Below are 23,843 nucleotides of genomic sequence, written 5' to 3' on the forward strand. Positions count from 1 at the left end.
CCGATTTCTTTGCGTCATTTTGTTCCAGCACGTTCAATGCCTGCTCAGAGGAGGCATTAAAGGAGGCTTCCATTGGTCACAATGGGCCTCTAGGTGCTTTGGAAGATTAGCGTCAACATTTTTTACGCAAATTCTGCAAAGTGCCGGACTTGCGTAAAAAAGTCTGATGCTAGTCCCCTAACTACCGCCATGGTGCACCTTATTTTAAATATGACGCACACATGGTGGCGTTAGGGAGGCACTAAGGGGTGCAAGAAACGTGGCGCTGCACTGTGTACAGCACCACTTTTCTTAAATATGCCCCATAGTTCTGTTTTTTGCAGCAGGCATATTAACCCTCTATGCTACTTTATGTTGAGTCAAAGCTGCCACTCGGCAAAACTCCCATCGCTCTCCCTAGCAGGAAAATTAATCACAAGAGGTATCCTGACATTTTAATTCTTTCATGAAGGCTAAACGCACAAGGAACTTTTCAGCAGGTGCTTTTAAATCACAAGTTTCGGAAGTTATTGATAAATACAACGCCCCCTGAGGCACCTGCTCGCACCGCCCAAAAGCCGGCCCTGTTGCAGATGGTGCAGAATACAAGACGAGCCATTCCCTTAAGATTTAATTCATGTGATCATACTTCTTCAGGTCTTAGATGATGCATGCTGCGACATCCAGGATGCTCTCAAGGGGGGCAGTGTACAGTCTGTGAGGCTTTATATGAGGGCATTGCCACCATAAGGGCAGTAGTGTAGCCAGTTTATCATGGAACCTGCGGCAAGGAAGGAATTGGGCCCTCTGGCTGTGGTTTGAACTATAAAATAAAGCAAAAATCCGGGTTCATTGTCCCCCCTCTTCCCAGGCCTCTGGGTCCAGTGCCACTGCACCTGCCACACCAATGGAAACCATGCCCCCGCATCAAGATGCAGGAGTAAAAGTGCTTGAATGTTGGTTCTGAGGCCACCTCAGGGAGAAATGTTTTCACTTATTTTAGTAGAGGGGGCTTCTAGCAGGCCATCTTGATATTCTTGGCAGTGTGTTCTCAGATGTTAAGGTTAGTGTTCAAGGTAAATTAGAGTGACTTAACAGTGCATTAAATTTGGAGTTATAATCCATCCAGGTTCATGTCGTTGATCCAGTTTTGAACTAGTTGTTGCTTTTTCTTGAAGAATAGCAGAACTCTGTTTTGGTGGGTTAAAGCTTCAGGAAGGTGCTGGGTGAGATCAAGACTGTGATTGAGGCTTTGGCTGTCTGGAACAGATGAGATTTCTATATATAATTGTGTGTTATCAGCATATTTCAAAGGGGCTCCATGTAGAGTTTGTGGATGACTTGGGACGGGATGGAAACCATGGGTACTTTGCATGAGATGGTGATGTGCTGTGACCTGAAGGTACACATGTGAACAAATGACATGTCTGTTGATGTTAATTAGGTAGATAAAAAACAAGTGCAGGCGTTTTCACTGAATCTCATACATGACTTTAGTGTGGGGATTAGGGTGCGATGATCAGTGGTGTTGAAGGTAGCTGAGAGGGCTACCAGTATCCTGAGATAGGGGTCATCCACATCCCTAGCCATTTGTAATTTGAAAGGCTGCTGTCTCCATGCTAATACATGATCTGAAGCTCGACTGATAGTCGTGCTTAAGATGGTTGGCTTTGATGTAATCTTGCAGTTATGCATAGACTACTTTTTTGGACATCTTCCCAGTGAAGAACCACTGTTCTTATCCCCGCTTTGTCACCTCACTTTGGGCCCAGCCACATGCAATTCAGTCTTGATCCTGCTCCAGTAAGAACAGACCAGGATAACTGCCAGACCAGGTTCTCCCTGAACTATAACACAAGCAAACCAAGATCCGTTTCACCCTGATTGGTCATGCTGCCAGATTGGATTACAGGTGGAGCGATTCTGCTTGTGTTCTAAATCGGATGTCGTATGGAGTGTTCAAAATTAAGATTCTGGATATAATGACCGCCATCTTGCCGGACTGCATAGCGGGTGGAGCGACTATGCTTGCGCTCTAAACAATTTGTCAGTGTCACTTGACCCTGAACTCTCTGAAGAACTATTGCAGTGGAAGGATTGAACGTTTTTCTATCCATGATTTCCCTTGATGAAGTCCTTTATGGGGACGAAACACATTGGCTGGGCTGGGCTGTGTTGACCAGATCTCCATAGTAATAATAAGACTGAAGAATAAATATTGAGGTTATTGCTTCCAATCAACGGTGTTCGAGTTTCATGGATGGATTTAATATTGTCATGAAAACAAGATGGACTCTTTAGGACCTAAATAAAAGTTTTGAATAATTTTGGAACACAGTATTATATTAAAGTTAGGAGTGCGCCCCCATATAACGTATTCAAACACACAAAATGTGATGGGAGGAATACTTGCAAAAAGTCTACCCCCTAGCAATCACACGGGGTAGCATTCCAACCCATTGTTCTTTTGCCCACCATGCCACCTCAGTTTGGGCCCAGTTGTATACAAATCAGTCCTGCCATTGCTCCTGTAGGAAAAGTCCAACCTGAAGTACAAGGCCAGCTCCTCCCTGAACCCGAACCAATTGGAGTTAATGAAGCTGGGTCAAGACTGATTTGGATGCAACTGGGCCCATGCTGTCTTCTCAAATAACAGGGAGCAAAAAAATGGCCACAGGCAATTGGCAGCTCCTATGAATATCCCCATGAAATTTAAGGACCTTCTAAAGGCCAGCAGGCTAGCTGTCTCCTTGTTGGACCTTTGTTCAACAAAGGCTTTCAAGAACTTTGTACTCGCCATGAATACCACCATCCTAACCAAAATTGTCAACTCCCTCACTATAAGTATTTTCTAGTGTGATATTTAAACCTCGTTCAAGCTGATCATAAGTAAGAAAAACCTTGATTAGCCTGCTACAGACAGATTTCCCACCACCCCTTCCTGGGCACATTGATTGAAAGATAACCTTCACTCGGATCTCCAGCTTCCTCAGAGACAGGAACCTGCAATTTAACCACCAAATTGACTCACAGCGATGACAAAGAAACAGACCCAGCCACTGTCTCTAGTTGGGACAACCAGAAGACTACTGTCAATAGAAATGATGATGCCACCCTGTGGTGTCTAGACCTGTCACTCGCTTATGATGCAGCCAATCACAATGCATAATACTGGTGCAGAACGATGTTGGCATTCAAGGAACTAAGCTAAATTGGATGTCCTAGTATCACATTAACCAATCAAGTATTATCTCCTCTGTACTTGTTAACTTCATGATAAACTGACCTGAGGGTGTGGGAAGTCTCTAATGTCTATCCACTCCTGTTAAATATTTTCTTATCCGAGTATCAGCCCTCATTAAGTTCATCAGTTTAACTATCCTCAAGCTGCAAAACCTGACAGCCCTTGACTGCTCTGGCTTAAACTGCTGCCTCCAAACCGTGCACCATTGGATGTTTAACAACCATCTGATACTCAGCACATCCAAAATCAACATCGTCACCTGCCAAAAATAGGTACTCTAATAGCCCATGCACTGAAGGTCCAGGCTACCATCTAGCTGTTGTGTCTAGAGTATGCAAGTGGTCCTTACCTGATAGCGCCTCTCTACTTTTTGAAAAGACCACACTGGATAGACAATGGGTGTTGAACCACAATACTGAAGTTGAAATATTAACCTGCAGATATATTGTGACAGTATTATTGTCTCCAGAAAATTGTCAGAGTTGAGTTAATGATAGTAAATCTACAGTTACCTTGATGATATTTTGGCAGTCACAATATATCTGCAGGTCATTATCTTGAACATAATGTTGTGACCTACAGCCATCAAAATGCAGCAGCTAATTAGTGCCTACTCATCACTGCAGTCCTTCAATCACTTCACTGGCTACTCATGGTCAGACGCTTTTCATTTGAGGTACTATGAATTGCCCATAGAGCCATTCTTAGCACAAGGCCATCCTTTATCAAAGTCAAATTTCAGGGGCACAAGCAGAGTGGAACTCTGCATTCAAAAGATGCAGCACTTATGACTTGCTTACTGTTCAAGAATACCCTTTAGTAGAACATTCTTCTCTGTTCAGGCAGCAACATGTTTGCACTCACTACCAGCAATTATGGGAAGCATCCAAGATTACCTTACATTCACAAAGCATTGCCTACCTAGTTTCTCCCCACCATATGACACCCCTACCACAAAGCAGTTCCAGACTCTATCCACTTCAAGAACTAGAATGAGCCATTCACACAAATATGTTAGGTATAAGCTCCCTCATATGTTTCTCTTACTCCAGTGGTTATCATGCACAACACAAAACACTTGTACCCAAAGGACACACTATGAACCACCACCTAAAAGTATGTATAGGTTTGTATAAGAATGAGAATCTCTATCGATCACTCCCCTTTAGTCCACACCACACTTAAGTGGAGTTATACGGGACACTCGACTTGGTAAGTGCACCCTTTCATCATCCACACAACACCAAACCCCTTCCCACATAGGCCACCCAATCACAATGTTCCAGCCAAGCGCTAGCAAAGAATCAGCTTAAAACCCAACAAACAATAGTAGGCATTGCTATACAAATACAACTACAATACACATTCTCCTGAACGCACCACAGGGCAGTATGGACTTCAGATTCTAACCGTGGTGGCAGAACATACAGCGCTCCTGACATTTACTTGCAGCCCTCTGAGGAACAGTGGCACAGAGCTGCTATTTACTTGGCTCATCTCTAACATTCAGAAAGATATTAAACAAAAGTGCAAGTATCTATTTACATGTTAACTTAAGTAAAGGAAAAAGGATGTCCTGCACTACTTATTCTTTTAGGTACACCTTCGATTTTAAAGACATTGTGGAAAAAAAAGTAAAAATATGTGAAAACGTATTTTCCAAATTGTGAAAAAAGTGTATTTATCTAACATGTGGATGTGTTTCACACTGGTAAATCCAATTATGTCACTGCAGATTATATCATATCACTGCATTGGATTGTTATTAGAAGTAATATTTTCTAAAAAGAAACTTAAAAATGTTTATGCCTCCCCCCTATCGCTGACCCCAGCAATGTTAGTGAACAAGAGGCAAGGCATGGGCATTCTCCGGTCTGTTGGCCTGGCTTGTTATTAGACATGGAACAGCATCATAGTTTATCAAATCAAAAGAGAAGGATTATACTCATGTATTTCAATGTGCTCTCAGATGTAATAATTAAGATTTCCCAGGATCACATCATTTGGTCAAGTGAGGAAGCTGGGATTGATCCTAGGTTTTTTGGTTTCACATTGTGCAGTACAGCCAGTAGGAGTGCATCTCTTTACCCTCACTCGTTTAACATCAAAAGGTAATGTTTTTGTCTTTAATTCTTGGAGCTAGAGGTTAGAGCTTGTGTGGCAGAAGCCTCACAAAGGCTTGGCTCATTTTGGGCTCTTGGATGCCTGAACTGAAGGGACGTGGCTCAAGTTTGGCTTGAACCTTCAGTGGCTCATCCCACTTCTATCACATAATGGCAATTATGAGAACAAAGACACAGGAAGGATATTATTTCCTACCATCAAACAATTTGGCAAAGCAGGAGTACCAACACCATAGTGCAGGACTCCTTGTTTCAATATTCAGAACTTTCTCACTACACTGAATTTTAGTGACTGGACTGTGAGACTGAGGGCTTGATTTAGATGTTGGCAGAAAGGGTACTCCATTACAATGGAGATCAAGTACCTTTTCGGCCAATCTGAAGGTCTGTCCGTCTAATTTATAGACAGGCAAACCTTGAGTATGTAGATGGCAGAGATGACTATGTTGCTGCCTGCATACCCCTCCTATGGGCTACAGAATAAGAGCTGTTGGAGGTTTGGCCATGTGTCTGCCCACCGGCAGAAACATAGCCAGGTTTTACTTCTGCAAACTACCATCTCAAATGTGGAAGTATGTAGAAGTAAAAACTTTTCAATGGCCCTTTCCCCCCCCCCCCAAGCAATGGGGTAGCACTCCCATAATAAAAGGGGTCATTGCTTTTTTATTTTTAAAAACAAAATCCTGCTTTGAGATTATTTTTTTTGTAAAAAACGAAAATGAAAGTGTGCTGGTGCAGTCATGTTGATGAAGCAGCAAGGCACGCTTTCATTGCATTTACAGGAACCGCCGTGATGTGGGTTCCTGTAAATGCAAGAGATGTGTGCTAGGCTGGCGCACATCTCTAAACTTGGCTGGTGGAGTACTCTCGCCGTTGCTGGAGTAAAGTACTTCGCCATGGTGACGGTTCCAACACATTCTGCCAACGTTTAAATCAGATCCTGAGTGCTCTTTTCCCCATGGGTAAACTCAAATAACTTTTGAGTTACAGTCCTGTTTTTGTACCATATACTTACTACAGTGTTTAATTTGATTTGCGTTTTTTCTATCTCTGTTGAAAAGGAGCAGATAAATATGTTCAGAAAGTGATTTTTCAAAAGTGCATAATGTGTCACAAGTGGAGGCCGAGATTACTAAAAAAAATATATACCTTCTGGTTCCATAGTTTCCATCTTGCTCAATTAACAACAACTAAGATAGAGTGTTTCCGATATTGAGACTCAGGGACTAATCCCAATAAAGAAATGGCACTGTGCTGTGGACCCTACACAGACTTTAATTACAAAGTTCAAGACAAGCATTGGCAAAGCCAACCGGTCTCGTCTTTGGGAACTTTTGACTTTGTCCATTGCCAGTGGTTTTTAGCGATGCTACACAGCATCCCCAAAGGCTTTATCTTGTGTTGGCGCACCCATATGCATTATGTAGTATTTAGCTTGATGTACAGTGCCACAGGCTAGAAATTTGTGTCACGAGAGGGAGTTTGGCCGATAGAACTGAAACTATGGGAGCAGTGAAGATGTAGCCACGTAATTTTTTAGATATGTGCACGAAGCATCCAGGTTACATTGGTAAATAAAAAGTAGTGAGATTTTTTTTTTTTTTTACAAAGCTGGTGGGGAAGGAACGCAGAAAAGCAGTGGCTGGGAGCAGCATGGGCAGCAGGGAAGGGCTAAAGCAACATGCAGGACAGAAGGAACATGGAGGGCGGGGGCAAAAGTACACAACAAAGGTGAAAAATAGCAAGATGGAGTGCAGAGTACATAGTTGGAGTAGAAACACAGGGGCTAGAAAGCAGGAGCTGGAAAATCACACAAGGCCGAGCACAACACGAAAGGGGCTGAGGAGCAGCAAAGGGGTGAGAAGGTTTTTTTTAAAAAAAAAAAACAGAAAGAGAATTGCAAAAGAAGGAAGTTGTAGGTAAAAGCAGCAGAACCATCTTTCAGTCAACGTAGGAAGAATTAACAAAATTAAAACAGACTTATTCATGAGATGTAATTTAAGGATGTGCCAATTTTCGGATTAAGCACAGGCTCGAAAGCAAATAAAAATGACACAGACTGTCAGTGTATGCAACAGAAAACTCTAAGATCTTTTCCAGACATAAAATGTAACGTATGCAAATCACAACAATAAAGGGAATTTAATTGGAAATGACAGATTCAAAACAAAGCCTTAGCCTATTTGCTACACCACACACCCAGCAGGTGGCAGCAATGTATCGGGATGGATATACTATATTCTAGCATATGGTGGCGTGAAGACAAATAAAACAAGTTGCTGTTGCCCGGAAAAACCTCTTCCAGAGTCTCGCTGAGGATAGGGCAGGCAGGAGATCTGTCTGTGACCCATGCTTTTCTTTATCGGTGCACAGAGGTTGCTATGGCCACAGAGGTGAAGCGTTGCATTACACGCACACCGCATGGGGAACGTATGAATAAAAATAACTAACAAGCAGCTATGGGGGCACAGAAAAGGCACCCTCTGAAAACAGCATCTGATATATGATCTCTGCCTTTGAATGCTCAGCAAATGTGACGAGATAAGACCAAGATTTACAGGCCTATTCACAAAAATGAAGCTGATCTAGGAGTTGGTGAAAACAGGAGCCGATCGTGTGAATTGCTTTTCAACAAAGAAAAACGTGGTTCCTAAAACAAATGCTAAAATGTAACCTGTGGACTGCTATAGTAAGTGGTCCCTGCTCTCGGGGAGTGCCCACAAAGTATATACAACACGTCTCAAAGAGACAGCAGGAGCTCTGTCTTACAGAGACCTAATCAACATAAACTTTGGCCAAGTGGTGAAACCATGATTGAACGCCAAGTCTCATAGTATCATGACTAAAACTTTCCCACTGTCCCATGTCAAGCGATGTAGGTTGAGAGTTTGTGTTTGCCACCTCAGTGAATTGCACACCTTGATGGGGAGTCTTTGTCAAGTATTTTTTTATAACACTTGCTAGTTTAACAGAGCCAATTTCTAAGCCCTCTTAATGTGTCCAGATAAGAGACTAAAGCCATAAGGATACTGTGAGGCCTAAGATTCTATTTTATTCCAATTCAATAGTCATGTTACTTCCTTTGTACTACTCACTCACCAAAAGTAGTGATAGCAAGCAGAGAAGGCTTAATTAAGGGTGCGGTAGAGGGATAGTGAATCAGATAAAGCATAACACAGTATTGTAAGATCTAGAGACAACGGGGTTAATTTAGAACGCAGTATAGAATGAATCCCTCAGATTAACTCCATGACTCCATGTCCAATACATGTATCTGCTTTGCTTCCCCACCTTACAATCCCCCACTCCAGCTCCCATCCTATTGGCATGAATGCTGGCCTCCGACACACCACACACCATATATTTTGACCTCTGGAAAAATGTCTACGAGTACCTACTCTGGATGCTGTTCTTTCTAAGATCCATGGATTTTGCTGTTACTTCCAGGGATTTCCTACTCCTCAATTAATAGATTTTCAGGCAACTGCTTGTTTTTCATCTGGCAAGATCTATTTAGATTTCTGTTAACAGACTACTAGGTGGGACAGCAATGTAATCATCGCTATCTTCACTTCAAGGCCTCAAGCCTGTCTGGTCCCTGACATTGGCATCTAAATTCCCCAGTATATGTGTCACCACTGCCCACAGTATGGATATGGGTAAGATCACTGTATTAAGGGACAAACCACTGTTTAGTCGTTCTTTATTTAAAACATGGACGAGCTCCTGTTTCAAAGCTTTCAAGGCATAATGAGCTTTATTAGAGTTTCCTATTTATGTTATTTGACATATCTGTCTGAAATTGCATTCTTATTCAGGTTGGCACCAGTCTCAGAAAGGTGCAAGTCTGACTGACTCTCACCAGGATTTTGGCATACAAACAGGTCTTTTTGTGCACCTGGAAACTTGTTGATAGAGCAGCTTAATTTAAATGATAATATCTTTATTGTGTATTACTATTTCAGGCACCAGTTACGTTCCATGATGTTGTTGCTTGCTTCTCTGAAGATGAGTGGAATCTTCTACATAAGTGGCAGAAAGAACTTTACAGAAATGTGATGATGGAAATCCACCAGGCCTTGACTTCGCTGGGTAATGTGCTTTGTTTTGACTACCTTTTAAGTCAGTGCATCAGATGGAATGTGAAGCATCTTTCAGTTTTTCTTTGTCTTATTTTTAAATAGATCACAATCATTTTAATAGGTTACAGTAGATTTTCCAAACTCTTCAAATACATAGTCCTTTTGTCAGCCGAATAATTTTTAAATTATAAGGGAAAAACTAGTCTGCTGTCCTATGCATTGTACACAAATATTTGAATCTTAAAAGAAAGAGCAGGGCTGAAGAAGCCAGAATATCCAGTTAAAGCAAGAGGAAGATAGGGTGGAAGGGTCGGAATATAGGGCAACTAAAATCAATACACATAGCTAGAATTCAGCACTAGTTGAAAGGCTCTACATAATTAATTGACTACATAAGTTTAAACACACAATATTCTTAAACATACTATGTTGCTGCAACACCTGAGGCTTAGAAGTTTACTAAAACCCTCATTACAGGCAATCCTGATTAGGCTCTAATTCAGGGTTTGCAATTGTATCGGGATTAGAAGTCCAGGAATCAAACCCACAAATTTTGCAACTTTCACTAGAATAAACCTATCTGAATTTGCTTGGGAAAAGTGAGCCTACCTAGTGAAAAACATGTAGAAATTGGTAAATACTGATCCTCTCCACCACCCCATCACCCCCAGTATCTACATTTCCTTGTGACGGTTTCACAGACACACCTGTAATGTGAATAGTTCGATAATAGTGGAGCACTCAAAGACATATGCAAAACAACTGTACTTAATATAGTACCTAATGGGAGTAATATGTAGAGATGTAATTCAGAACAGAGTTTATAAAAGGAAACAACATCAAAGCATATAATCAAAAATGGGTGTTGCCAATATAATATCATCAGTGAAAGTTTTAATATCACTGACAATGCCATATGGAAAGAAAGAAACACATCAGTATTGAATACAGGATATATAGTTAATGAAAGAAAGATTAAAGAGATCCAAAAAATAAAAAGTAGTTCTCATGCACCAAACGCATGAAAAAGTTAGTGTCCATTCATATGAAATTCCATTTGACAATGAAATAATGAGTCCACTGTATGTGAGACGTTCGCTAATAGGAAGTAAATACCAGTTCTTGTGATATGTATTGAATAGTCCAATCTGTACTAGACTAATCCGTTGAAGATGGCAACTCTCAGCCCATGTGCTGCTTACAGCTGACACATGTTTCTTCCCCAATCAGGACTTTTTCAAGGCTGATAATACATTAACTTGAAGAGAACAAAAATGATATTAGAAGCCGTATAGTATGGTTAAAAAATGTTACTTGTATGTGCCAGTCCCAAGTGAACTGTACCCAATATTCGGCATGAGTGTGTCATGTGATCCAGTGTGCCATGCAAATATAGATGAATCATGAGTCCCAAGAAAATTCAACCATAACACCGTGCACAAGAAGAGGCCCTTCAATATAAAGCGACACCCATGTGTACACCAGTAGAGTAAATAACTAGGAGCAGCACTAATAACAATTTCTTATTAAGTTACACCCATTGTTTGGTAATAAAACATTAAAAGGTTATACAAAGAAGGACACATACCAAGGAGGATGTTGAACATACCTTAAATAATCATTCCTAAATCTACAGCAAAAGCCAGTTACTCAGTGAGCCATGCTGTAAAGTAATACTAAGAATGAAATGATGTAGGACCTGCTAACATAATCTAGAAAAAGGGCTATACAACTGAGTGACTATAAAAATATGCATCAAAAAGCAAATAATATGTGCCAAAATCAATAAAGCAATGTCGTGTTATTGTATCTGCAAATAGTAAAAGTATTATCATGTAAAAATATAACATGTGGAAGTATAGTCTAAAAAAAACCCATATAGGATCACCATAAAAAGATCCTACCTCTCTGTAAGACTGTGTACGCCTCTAGCGATACATATTCCATGGAGTAAGTGAAAACCAGTACGATTGTGTGTACGCAATCACCGGTATGCGTGAGAAACCCGGTCCTTAGACGCGAGCAAGTTTAAAAGGGAAACTGGCCAATCAGCGGTCTGTTTGTTAAAACGTGCAATCAAGCAGACCAGAGTAAAGCGTGAGGTGTCTACAGCAGCCATTTTGTAATGGCTCAACGTGCACTAGTTAGAAGGGAAAAACGTATAATATAACAGAAAAAAAGGTAGGCACCAAAAAGTAAAAATCAACTCCACAGCAGTAGAGTATAGAAAATGACTGGTGCGTTATAAATAAAAAAGATCGAAGTGTAAATTTTGGTCAAGCGTACAATTTCTACGATGGCCATTTTATAATGGCTCATATTAACAACAGTCAAAGGAACAATGTAAGGCAAATTGTAGGAAATAATTAATAACGTTGGATAACCTGCCTACAAAAATAATTAGATGCCCTCTGATGAACAAAATAAATAATAAGAAGAAGTTTGAAGAAAAATCACTAACATATAACCTAAAAGAAATCAAAACATCCTCCATTGGTATTCAAATACCACAGAACCTGAGTGCTTTAAAAAACATAATAAAAATAAAAATGGATAGCAGTAAATACATAGAATGAAAACGATTGTACAGGAGAGTTCCAAAGAGACAAGTTAAATGTAATTTGACTTATACAAATTATTAACGTACCAGTATAAGTTAAAGAAGGTATGAGTGTACATCAAGTAATTGAACATTTGGAATGAGATTGATTATAAGCCTACATGTTCTAGAATATAGATAATCAAGAGGTTTCATAAAAAGTGATGCAATTCATCATCTGTATTAATACCTTTATCAATTGAATGCAATTTAATGATCCATCTAGCCTAATTTTTCCTCAGATACAGCATCCTATCCCCTCCTCTAGGATGTGCTGGGGTATGGCTAATGCCCATATATTTGAATGATGGGATTTCCAATGCAGCATGCTTCTCACTCATGTGACGAATAAAGGCGATGAAAGGTCATAATTTCGTAGCGATCGCATTTGTTCCTGTATTCTATCTTTGAGTGGCCTGGTGGTACTCCCCACATATATTTCTCCACAATCACATACCAATAAATACACAACATATTTGGTGTTACAATTGATAAAAGAATTGATCTTGTATCTGTAGCTCCCATTAAAACTAAAGTCCATGGTTTTATGTAATTCAATGTGACACATATTACAGTGTCCACATTTGTAAAACCCACTGATCTTATGGGGAAGCCAAGTGCCAGTGTTCTATTTGATAGGAGGAAGAAAGCTCTTACATATAAAATCTCTAATTGTTGTACCACTCCTATGAATCATATTAGGTTTAGATGGTAAACTTTTTTGACAAAGTGGGATCAGTATGTAACACATTCCAATGTTTGTAAAGAATTTTATAAATGTTGTAATTATTTTGACTGTAAGAAGTACAAAAAGAAATGGATCCCTGCAATGGTTGTGATAGACATCTATAATTACCTCTCATAATAGAGGCCCTAGATATGTTATTCACCTTGTTTCTAGACATAGCCAATAATCTACTGGAATAACCCCTTTGGAGGAACCTATTTTCCAAAATCTTCAACTCAGTTTCCAGTAATTAAGACTGACTACAGTTCCTATTGATTCTGATCATTTCACCACATGGAATGGCAGATATTTGGGACTTGGGATGACTACTGGATGCATGTAAATAGGCATTGCATGCAGTTGGTTTCCGATGGACTTTAGTTTGAATAGTATGATCACTAATGTAAATCTCTAGATCCAAAAAAGGTATACAGTCCTTGCTATATTCATATGTCCTTTTTATGTGAACATCATTTACATTGACATAATCACAGAATTCTAGCAAAGAGGCTGTTGTTCCCGTCCAAATAAGTAGTATATCATCTATATAACGTCCCCAAAAGAAAATGTGCTCAGTCAGATTTGGTGGTCCCCTTTGCTAAATATGTACTTTTTCATATAGACCCATATATAGGTTGGTATATGATGGTGAAAGTCGCGAGCCCATTGCTACACCTTGGGCTTGACGGAACCATTCACCTTCATGAACAAAGACATTGTTGTCTAGTGTAAATTCAATCATCTTCGGTAACATATTGGTGTGTTCGAAGTGTGAGGCTGAGCAACTAGAAAGAAAAAAACGTACAGCTTCCAAACCCTTAATTTTGGGTATACATGTGTACAGAGATGCTACATCCATAGATACCCAGATCATCTCAGGTGACCATGTTACATCTTCTAATTTCGTGAGAACATCTTTTGTGTCCTGTAAGTAAGATGGTAAGTTTTTAACTAAGGGTTGTAAATATCTGCCAATGTACTCCGAAAGTCTTTCAGTAGGACCACTGATCCCTGATATGATAAGTCTATCCGGTGGCTGTGTGTTATTTTTATGGATTTTAGGTAAGACATAAATGCACGGAGCTTTTGGATGTTGATTAAGAATATATTTATACTCCAAATCAGTTAGCAAACATTCGTCCTGCCATTTATGTAGTAAAATCTCCAGATTTTTGACAATTTTGTCCATAGGATTTCCTTTTAATTTCTCATATGCATAGTGTCAGCTAGTTGTCGATTGATCTCTTTGACATAGTCGCATCTGTTTAAGATGACTATATTACCACCTTTGTCAGCTTCTTTCACCACTAAATTGAGATTTTCGCCTAAGTCTTGTAAGGATACTTTTTCCTTTTTAGTTATATTGTGTGATATTTGTGATTTACCTGTTCCAATCCTTGTTTCTAGCCTATTGAGATCATTTTTGACTAATTTCCCAAAAGAGTCTATGACATTATCGACGGGCAAAGTAGGTACAAACTTGGATTTAGGTTTAAGGTCACTATAAATCATAAAATCCTGCTTAATTTGCAGATCATCCAACAATTGTTGTCTATCTACATCCCCAAAGTCTGTATTTTCAAGAGAAGGCAACATTTGTATGTCTTCTAAATCTTTTATTGTATGTTCACTAGGTAATGATTGAGTTTGCATAACTTGTTGTCTATTGGTGTTCTCACAAAAAAACTTTCTTTAATTTCAATTGATGCAAAACCTGAAAATATCTATATGGACCTGTGTCATATTGCAATACCTAGACAGTCCTTTGCTCAGTGCATTTATTTGTACATCTGATAATCTGTAATCAGATAGATTTACAATAGAAATGTTAGCATTTTGGGTGCTGTTATACACTGTATCCATATTGTGAGGACACAATGTCAGTTGTTCTGAGACTTCATCTTGGCAGCCCGGGTTTGTACTCCCGTAACTAGGTCCTTGTTGATATCCCCTTTTGCTTTTACCTTTGCCTCTACGTGTTCTCCTCTTTGTCTTGGGGCAATCTGTTCTAAAAAAAATATTTTATTACCTAATCGGTATCATTTAGCTTCTCGTATAAAACTTGTGGAAGCTCCTTGATCATTATTAGAGATCGAGCTCATACTGTAACTCAGTTGGCTATTAGCCCCAGATTCATAAGATGTAACTGAGAGTTCTGACTTGTAATGTGCACTGATTTAAACACTTCTGACAACAAATTGCAAAAAAGGTCAGCAAATATGTAAAGGAATTTATGAGGGAAAGTTATAAAAAGGAAGCAAAAATAGGAAAAGAAAAGGATGGACTTTGTTATTAAAGTCACCAAAATATTGCCATCAATTGAAACCACAGTAAATAATCCAGACGTATGGGTGCTGAAACACTGGAGTAAACAGGGACACAGCAGAAACAGAGTTCACAATACATTAGTTATTACTACTTAATAGTTTTCAAAAGTCATGACATATTTCAAGTTATTGGATCTCATCATTGACTTCATTGAAACTTGAAGGCATTGTTGCTGAAGTCCTGATACATCAAAAACTTTCTGATCTCTGACCCTCACAATAACTGTGTTTTTGTCTTTGGGATGCTCTTTTTTCCACAGGACCCTTCCAAAAATGTTTTCTTCTGCTTAGAATTAGGAAGCCTATGCACATTTTCATTTTCATTTGAGCTGTGTGGAAGACTTAAAGGCTTCGGCAAGGTTCTTCAAAAATCTGGAGAGTTTTTCCTGCTCACAGTTTTCTTTTGAAAAGTAGAGGTTCCAGTGTTGACTGTTGCTCGTCTGATTTTCGAATCAAGAAAGTTTTTTTAATTTATTTATTTATGTTTTGATTTTGACTAGTAGAGCACTGAAACATAGCTTAAACGTATACTAAAAACAATTAAGAAATGCCGGAAATATTATCATAAAATTAATATCTTGTCTAAACATTTAGTTAATTAATTAACCAGGTAAAAAAAGGAAAAGAACAACAACAATGTAATACAGAAACAACTATCATCTGTTATTATAATTTTAGTAAACTGTTGTTTATATTAATAACAGATACGACTTTCTCAGTGTGCCAGTCTATACAGCATCCTCTTTCTTATTTCAGGATCATTACCTGAAACAATCCTCCTCAGTTGCCAAAAACAGTGCAAAATGCAAACACATAGTAAAATGACGATGTGAGCAGGTTACATCATGTGCATCAAACCATTGCCATGTCCTAAGACCTGGTCGATGGGGCATGGCATATACAGGTATAATCCTATAATATTGTAAAGTGCTAAGTGCTTAATTAGACTGGCAGACTAGCATGGCAAGTTGTGGCACTGATGGACAGAATACGCAAGCTGGAACACAGGGCCGAAGATGCAGAGGGCCGCAGTTGGCGGAACAATGTCTGCATAGTGGGCCTTCCAGAGGGCACCGACATGGTGTCCTATCTCAAACAATGGATCAGGACGGAGGTTGCCTGGACTCACTTGACACCCTTCTTTGCCCTTGAAGGTGCACATAGAGTGCCCGCACAGCCGCTGGCCCTCGGCCGACCACCCTGCCCGGTAATGGTGAGGCTCCTTCAATTCAGGGATAGGGACACCCTACTGGAGAGGGCATAGGTGGACAACCCATACACTGTTGGTAATGTTAAAATGTTACTGTTTCCAGATTATACAAATGCTGTTCAGACTAAAAGGGCCTCTTATTTGGAAGTGAGAAAAGCACACAGAGAGGAGAGGATCAAGTACTCCCTTATGTTTCTGGCAAAATTAAAGATCCTACTTGACAGCAAGACTCAGTTGTGTGAGGACTGCCAGTCAGCATGGGATTGGCTGGACAACTATAGCAGGGGATCAGCCATGACAGCCTCTTGAAAAGAGAGAACAACTGCCGGTCCAGGAAGAGACCTCGGAAAGCCAGGAGCAAGAGCGTCCCCAAGAAACCAACTAGAACAGAGGTGGAACAAGGGCGGGTGGCTGCCCTACAGGCAGCAGCAGAAATCATGGCACGGATGGGGTCCGAATCGGAGTTAGGATCCTTGTCGGACAAACAGTCAGCAGACTCTGAATCAGAGGGTTTAGTGCTGGCCAGTGGAGACACCATAATCGGTTGTGGACCTTGTCTGACACTGGGGTAAACCAGGTAACTGATTTTGCTGTTGTGGGCTAGCAACAGCTGCACCCTTGAGAAGGGGATACAATTTCACCAAGATTTTCCACATGACAACTGGAGCGACTGGCGGGGTCCAGATCTGTGAAATAAATATGCCGCAGCTCCATGGCCTGCTGTGACAAGGGTCTAGACTGGACCCATGTGAGCTCGCCATACCTGGCCATAGCAGATCCAGAAACTTTGCTTCACCTTTTCCAGCACCCTCCCATTTGACCCCTCATAGGAGTCTTGTGGAGCCTAGCTTATTACTGTTTATTGGTTTCTGTAAATTTGGGCAGCCGGCTGTTGCCATGCGGCCCTGGGAATGGGGTAATGTTGTTAGGACATGTGTTGTGTTTTGTCTCTGGGAGGCTATTGCTGTGAGGGCTGGGGGAGCTGTGGAGCTGGCTGGGGGACAGGTGGGGGCTATTGCCAACAGGAACACAGGGCTAATATACATGTCCTGGAATGTGAGAGGAATGGGATCTGCAGCCAAAGGACACAACATCCATAGATACCTAAGGTGCAGAGGTGTACATATTACTATGCTGCAGGAGACCCACCTGTCGGGGGTTGAGGTGGAGCGACTGCGCTGTAGACGGAGTGGCCAACTGTATGCCACCTCTTACGCCACATATGCCCAGGTGTGCTGATATGGGTGAGAGCTGGAAACCCTTTCAAACCCCTACAACTGTTGTTTAACATAGAGGGACGATATGTATTGGTGAATGGCAGGTTACTGTGGAAAGTAGTGACAGTGGGGAGTATATACGCTCCTAACCATGATCAATTGCCATTCTTCCAGTCCCTGTCGGCCCCACTAGGACAACTATTGGCTGGAGACCTGCTAGCGCATGGGAATTTTAACTGCATCACTAATGTACTTCTAGACTGCTCTGCACCCTTTCTGCCAAAGGCACTCCCCTATAGGATAGTGACCGCTTCAAACAGTGGTTTCAACATTGGGAGCTGGCAGATGTCTGGAGTACACAACGTGGTGTCGAGTGACACACACACGACTGGACAGGTTTCTCTGCTCGAAGAGATTGAGTCAATACACCACGTACACAGAATACCTAGAGTGCACCGTATCGGACCACAGCCCCTCGATCCTGGGGCTCCAGCTGATAGATGATAGGCTAGTGATCCTAACATGGCACCCCCAACCAGCAGCACTAGAAGACCTGTGCTATAGGGACACATTACAAACAGCCATTAAAGAGTATTTTGATAACAATCGGGATACAGCATCATCTATCCTCCTTGAATGGGAAGCCTTTAAAGTTGTAGTCCGGAGCTATTGGATGGGGAAATCCGTGGATATCAGTAAGGAACTTAACACAGAGCCACACATCCAAGACATTACACGTCACACAATTGACAACACCTTGGGACCTGACCTAATCAATCACCAGCTTTTCCTCGAAACAAAACAACGCTATAACACCATATTAGAAAGATTAAGTTGCCATGATTACAAAACCTACTTAGCGAACACACACAACGAGGAAGGCAAATCAGGGGGCTCCTAGCATGGCTTATTCACCCCGAATTGGGTGGTACCCCATCACACACACCTGACATTGGCCACACAGACTCCTATTCGAACTAAATGGCACGTTGGGACCTGCAGGAACGCATTAGACATTCTAGGACTGGCACCCCATCAGTGACTCTTACTAGCTAAGCTATTATGCTCAATGTGCTGATTCCACAGCCGAGCAGCTTATTATCCCTGCATAGCTGTCACCACAGCATAGTGAGAACACAGAGGGAACCACTGTATGCACCGGCTATACCGCTGGTGGGACTGCCACATGGGATCCCGGTCAGCATCATCGCAGCCCAGTTTCAGGCCTGGTCTACAGCTGGAGTGACTACAGTGGTAGATTGCTTTGAGATGAGTGCCCTTATTCCATTGGAGAAGCTATTAGAACAATATGTGCTGCCCCAGTTTGTGACTTATTAGGCATTAGTATGGTAGTACATAGGCTCATGGGACATGGGAGGGGAGGAGCCCCCACAGCACACTGTACTTCAAGTACTGCTCTCTCTAGGCTCAGCGCGGCATTAGGAGACAAGGTTTGACAGGACACTGATTGATATGGGACAGAGACCATTGGTGGCAGTTACAGCCAGATGGGAAGGCATCTTGGGTTGTGCAATCACCGATGGGGAATCGGACAGGATGCTAGCCTACCCCAAGAAAATCTCCTGCAACACAAGATTGACATGTATACAGTTCAATTTCCTACACATGACCTATCTCACTCCGTACAGGCTACAGGTTATATACGGTGGTGAAGGCCGGGAGTGCCCCAGATGCCAATTACCTGATCCTGATTTTAGTCACATGAAAGGGGTTGCCAACACTTCAGATTTATTAGACTGCGGTACTACTTCATCTCCATACGGCACGCCCTGCCCTGCACAATAGAAATTTGCCTCGTGCAGAGTGTTTCCTGACCCAAAACGCGCAAAGTCGGCATAAGAGTTTTGGATCTAGCTCTCGCATTTTCCAAGTGCAAGATTGCACTGACATGGAAGCCAAGGACAAGACCGGTGGTGGAAGTATGGGCAAGGGATGTCACCACATGGGCTAGGGCTCAAGAAAGTATACACCGCCGAAAGGATGCCCGGGGAGTCCCGAGATGTCCTATAGCGCGTGTGTGGAGATACTGGAGATCTGGGAACACGCAGATGGGGACACGGCTTCTGAACAGATTGAATTAGAGCACGGAGAAGAGGAGAGCGAAGGGCGAGGAGCAGAGTTGGGTGGTGTCAGGGACAGCATCCGACATGACCAGGGCTAATTATGGGAGAGGCCGACTCACCCTATCCTGCGAAGGGATCTGTGCACCATAAACCAGCGCCTGACAGGACTTAGATTATTGTATTGGATGCACCATTGCTCCCCCACATGGACCTGAACCACGAACACCTGGGCTAACTGGGCACACTTCTGATGCTAGTGCCTGCCGACTGCTCCCCCCTCCAGCTCTATACACTAAGACACCCAAGATCTAGCCCCTGGGACTTTTTTTATTATCTGTGTTTGCAAATATTCATTGGTTATTCATTATTTCCCCCCGAATTCCTCCTTAGCATTAACCCAGACTCTCTTAAACTTATGACATGGTATTCCGGCTGAGAAACCTCGTAGCCTAAAACTACGCCTAAACTTACCCAGAACAAAAGGGACCATGTACTAAAATTAGCGACCTGCCTACTCCGGAATCACAGCTGCTAGAAGTATGGGTACATACAATGAATGGGGGAAAGGCAGCCACTGAAAAAACTATGTGTGAATGGTCCCCAGATACTGTTGATTTCTACACTGATTTATGTTTTCTGCTCTTGAGACATTCATTGATATGAGAACATGTTGCCATGTTTTAAATGCCAAAAAAGCTGTTTACAAAAAAAAATCGCCAAACGCTATAATGGGAGCCATTGGAAACTTTGAGCTAATACTCTCAAAAGGAGAACCATCTGTTTCAATTGATTTTTCTGTGGTTTATTTGGTGGGAAGTACGTGTTTATAATTATTAGATCTTTAGCATTATAGTTCTTTTGCCGTATTTAAGCATTGAACTTGACATTTTGATGGTTAACAAGTCAGGGAATTCCTTGAAGATTCTTATACTCTCAATATATTTTTTTCCTGCCACCATAAGTGTTAGATCTCTGGCTCCTCTTTGCTGCATTCAGATTTTCCAACACAAAATCATTCATCACTACATCTTTGCCATGTTTCCTGTAAGGCAATGGCTGTAATATCTTTCTCTTTCAGCTTTGATTTGTCAAATGTCAAGCAGGGGTGGCTCCTCTGCTAAGGCGGAGAGCGTCACCCGCTGGATTTACCAAAAAGGAAAAAATAAAATGATGATAATGTACACTACCTTATTATCATTTTATTTTTCCTTGTAGTGCGGGGAAGGGCTGGGCTGGTGGGAGGGGGCCGGATGAGGGCTATGTGCACACTAAGTGCGCATGTATGTTTGGTTGGCCATTTTGGGCCGGCCAAGAAGACATGCGCACTTTGCATGTTCTCTACCTGGCTGTATAGCACAGCAAGATAGAGAACATGCCCAGGTTCCCATTCCCAGTCTGAGCGGCGAAGCAGGCTGCTCTGGCCAATCAACAGCATCGTGATTGGCTGGGAGCCTGTGCAGCTGGGAAGAGGAAGGGGACGGAGGAGAGACAAACACGTCTCTCCTCAAAGGTAAGTGTTTCAAAAAAATAAAATGTATTTATTTATTTAAAATGCCCCCCACCCCGTCCCTTCGCCCCATGTCCTGCCTCGCCACCCCTGTTCAGTGGCAGCCGCCACTGATGTCAAGTTGCCTCTTAGACCAGCAGTATTCTACACTTAACAGTTAATCACATCATCATGAGGAACTCTAGGAGGTTGGTTTCGAGACTTGATTGCTTGGGTTTGTTACTGTCACAATCCAATTCCAGTCTTGTGTTACTGTTGAGCCAGTATCATTAATATTTTTATAAATTAATCTACCATGAACTGCTTTAGTTATGACCATTTCTTCCACTGCCTTAGCGTTACTGTTATAATTTTTCCTTTCTCCAAAAGTTGTTGGTATTTCTCCCCTTGAACCAGAGGAAAGTGTCTCTTGTGGGGCATGGCCACGCAAGATGGTGGAGCAGACGTGCTAGAGGGAAGCTGCCTTGCACCATGCTGCTAATCTACCTCATCCTGGATATCTACATAGTCTCCAGCTGCCTTTCCACCAGTTATCGATGAGCAGCAAGGGAGGCACACACTAAAGAGCTGCCTGGGGGCGCAACAGTCGCTGAGACCGCACTTGCTGATTTTTGGCCCGACTGCTGTGGCCACGCCGCTGCTCAAAGCCTGGTGGCCCGATTGCATCCTGGGCGCCATACTCTTCCTTGTTGGGTGCAGAATGCAGCCAGACGACCCAGTGGGACTAGTGAGGTGGTGCCTTCCTTTGTGACGGCGGCCCAGTGCGCGGCTGTGCTGTAGCAGACCTGCACACCGCGATCCATCCATTTCAGAATGTGCACCTTCAGGGATTGAGGACAACGACGTGCTTCCAGCACTCCAGCAGGCACTGGATAAAATTCTTGCAGTGATTGTGGATCCAAAGGCCTCACTGCAAATACAGATCTGATTTGTTGAGGAAGAAGTAAGCCTCTTGAGGGCCGACCACTGCAAATATGACAAACAGGGTCGAACAAACAGAAGTAGGGGTGGGGGAACTTTAATCTGCCCAGTGAATCTTGTAGACTCAGCTAACAGACCTTACTGCTTGAGTGAAAATTCTGGAATATAGAGCAGAGGGCACTGAAGGCTGCAACAGAAGGAACAATGTGTGCATTGTGGGTCTACTGAAAGGCACTGGTGGCTCCAATGGAACTTTCTCCCTTCTTTGTGCTGGACCATGCATACTGGGCCCTGGTGCAGCCCTTTGCCTCTAGCCGCCCTTCACAGCCGGTGATAGCCCAGTTGGTTCACTGACAAAATATTGAAACCCTAAATATCGTGATACAAAAATATCATGACAAAATATTGTGCACAAAAATATAGTTATTCTATACTTATAATTGAAAATACAAAACTATCCGAAGAAAATATCGTTTTACACAAATATTGAAAAATATATACAAAAGTATTGTTTTTTAAAATGTGTATATATAGTTAAAAATAGTAAACATTAAATATATTAACATTTAACAGTAAAATAATATAAATTAAATATATTTAAATAATATAAAACATATTTATAAATATCTACTTAATTAAAAAAACTCACATATGTGTGTGTATGTTTATTTACACATATATAAACTAAAACTATTATTAAAATATGAATTATAATTTATAATATAATTTTCAATTATTTTAAATTTAATAGTAGAAAAAGCATTTTTTGACCTGGCTATATCTTTGGCACCGTTTGACGAATCTGAAGCAGACAGTGCGCATTCCGAGGGTGCTGGGCAGGGCCACCCTCCTGCACTGCCCAAGACATGGTAGTCGGTAGTGCAGGGACCCCTCTGTGGACCCCAGCAGTGCCTTTCCGCCAGCATTTTCGTGGCAGGGGTCCTGCCATGAAAGGCTGGGGGAAAGGAAAGTCGTGCTCAGCACAGCGGTGCTGAACTCAGCACGCCTTGGCTGACCACGACTTTCGACCGCTGCCAACCCGTTGTGATCCGTGATCCTGGCGGTGGCGACGGTCTCCTTGGAGTTCGACCGCCAGGGTTGTAGTCTCATGACCGCCAAACTCGCAATAAGGCCATAAGTTTGGATGACTGGCCGTTGCCAGATCACCCTGGGGTCAGGGAATTTTGAGTTTGTATTATTGTTATGTGTGTTCTGGAGTTTGGGTTGATGTCTCCTTAGAAGGTGGAGGGGTTGGATCCAGGGGAGGATCTTCTGGATCAGCTGCCGGTACATGGCCAGACCCATGGCACATGTGGAGCTGAAACTCCTAACTTCTAACCTGGAACATAAGAGGCAAGGGTACGGCTGCACAACGGCACAACGGCACAAAATATATATGTTCCTTAAATGCCAGACAGTACACATAGCCCTCCTACAAGAGACATCCCTCACTGATGAAAACAGCACCGCCTCTGACGGCTTTGGAGGAGACTGGTATTCACTGTTGGATAGTCAGCTTAGTCCAGGGGTGATCTGATCTGGGTTTGCAGGGTTGTACCCTTTGAAGTTCTCTAGTCACATGTTTATAGGGATTGTACATATGTTCTAGTGGAAGAAAGTCTTGTTGGGAGGCTCTTGACTCTGGGAAGTGTATATGCCCCCAACCAAGACCAACCGGCATTTTCCACCCACCTATCGACTCAGATAGGTTCTCCAACTGGTTGAGATCTAATTCTTCTAAGGGGTTATAAATGTGTAGCTGACACCTCCTTGAATCACTCCTCCCCTTCATTGCCATGGGCTTTAGCCCATAGAGTAGTAAT

General features: G+C 42.0%; 1 protein-coding gene across 4 annotated transcripts in view; it reads left to right on the forward strand.

The window, feature by feature from the left end:
* Positions 1–23,843, forward strand: part of LOC138298826 (zinc finger protein OZF-like) — a 206,471-nt gene that overhangs the window by 86,301 nt on the left and 96,327 nt on the right. For all 4 annotated transcript variants that reach the window (XM_069236907.1, XM_069236906.1, XM_069236908.1 and 1 more), the window contains exon 2: positions 9,312–9,438. In XM_069236907.1, the coding sequence (XP_069093008.1) occupies positions 9,405–9,438 (34 nt within the window). In that variant the 5' untranslated portion in view covers positions 9,312–9,404. The remainder of the gene's footprint in view (positions 1–9,311; positions 9,439–23,843) is intronic.

Source organism: Pleurodeles waltl, chromosome 1_2, assembly GCF_031143425.1.
Source record: "Pleurodeles waltl isolate 20211129_DDA chromosome 1_2, aPleWal1.hap1.20221129, whole genome shotgun sequence".
NCBI classification, from domain to species: domain Eukaryota; kingdom Metazoa; phylum Chordata; class Amphibia; order Caudata; family Salamandridae; genus Pleurodeles; species Pleurodeles waltl.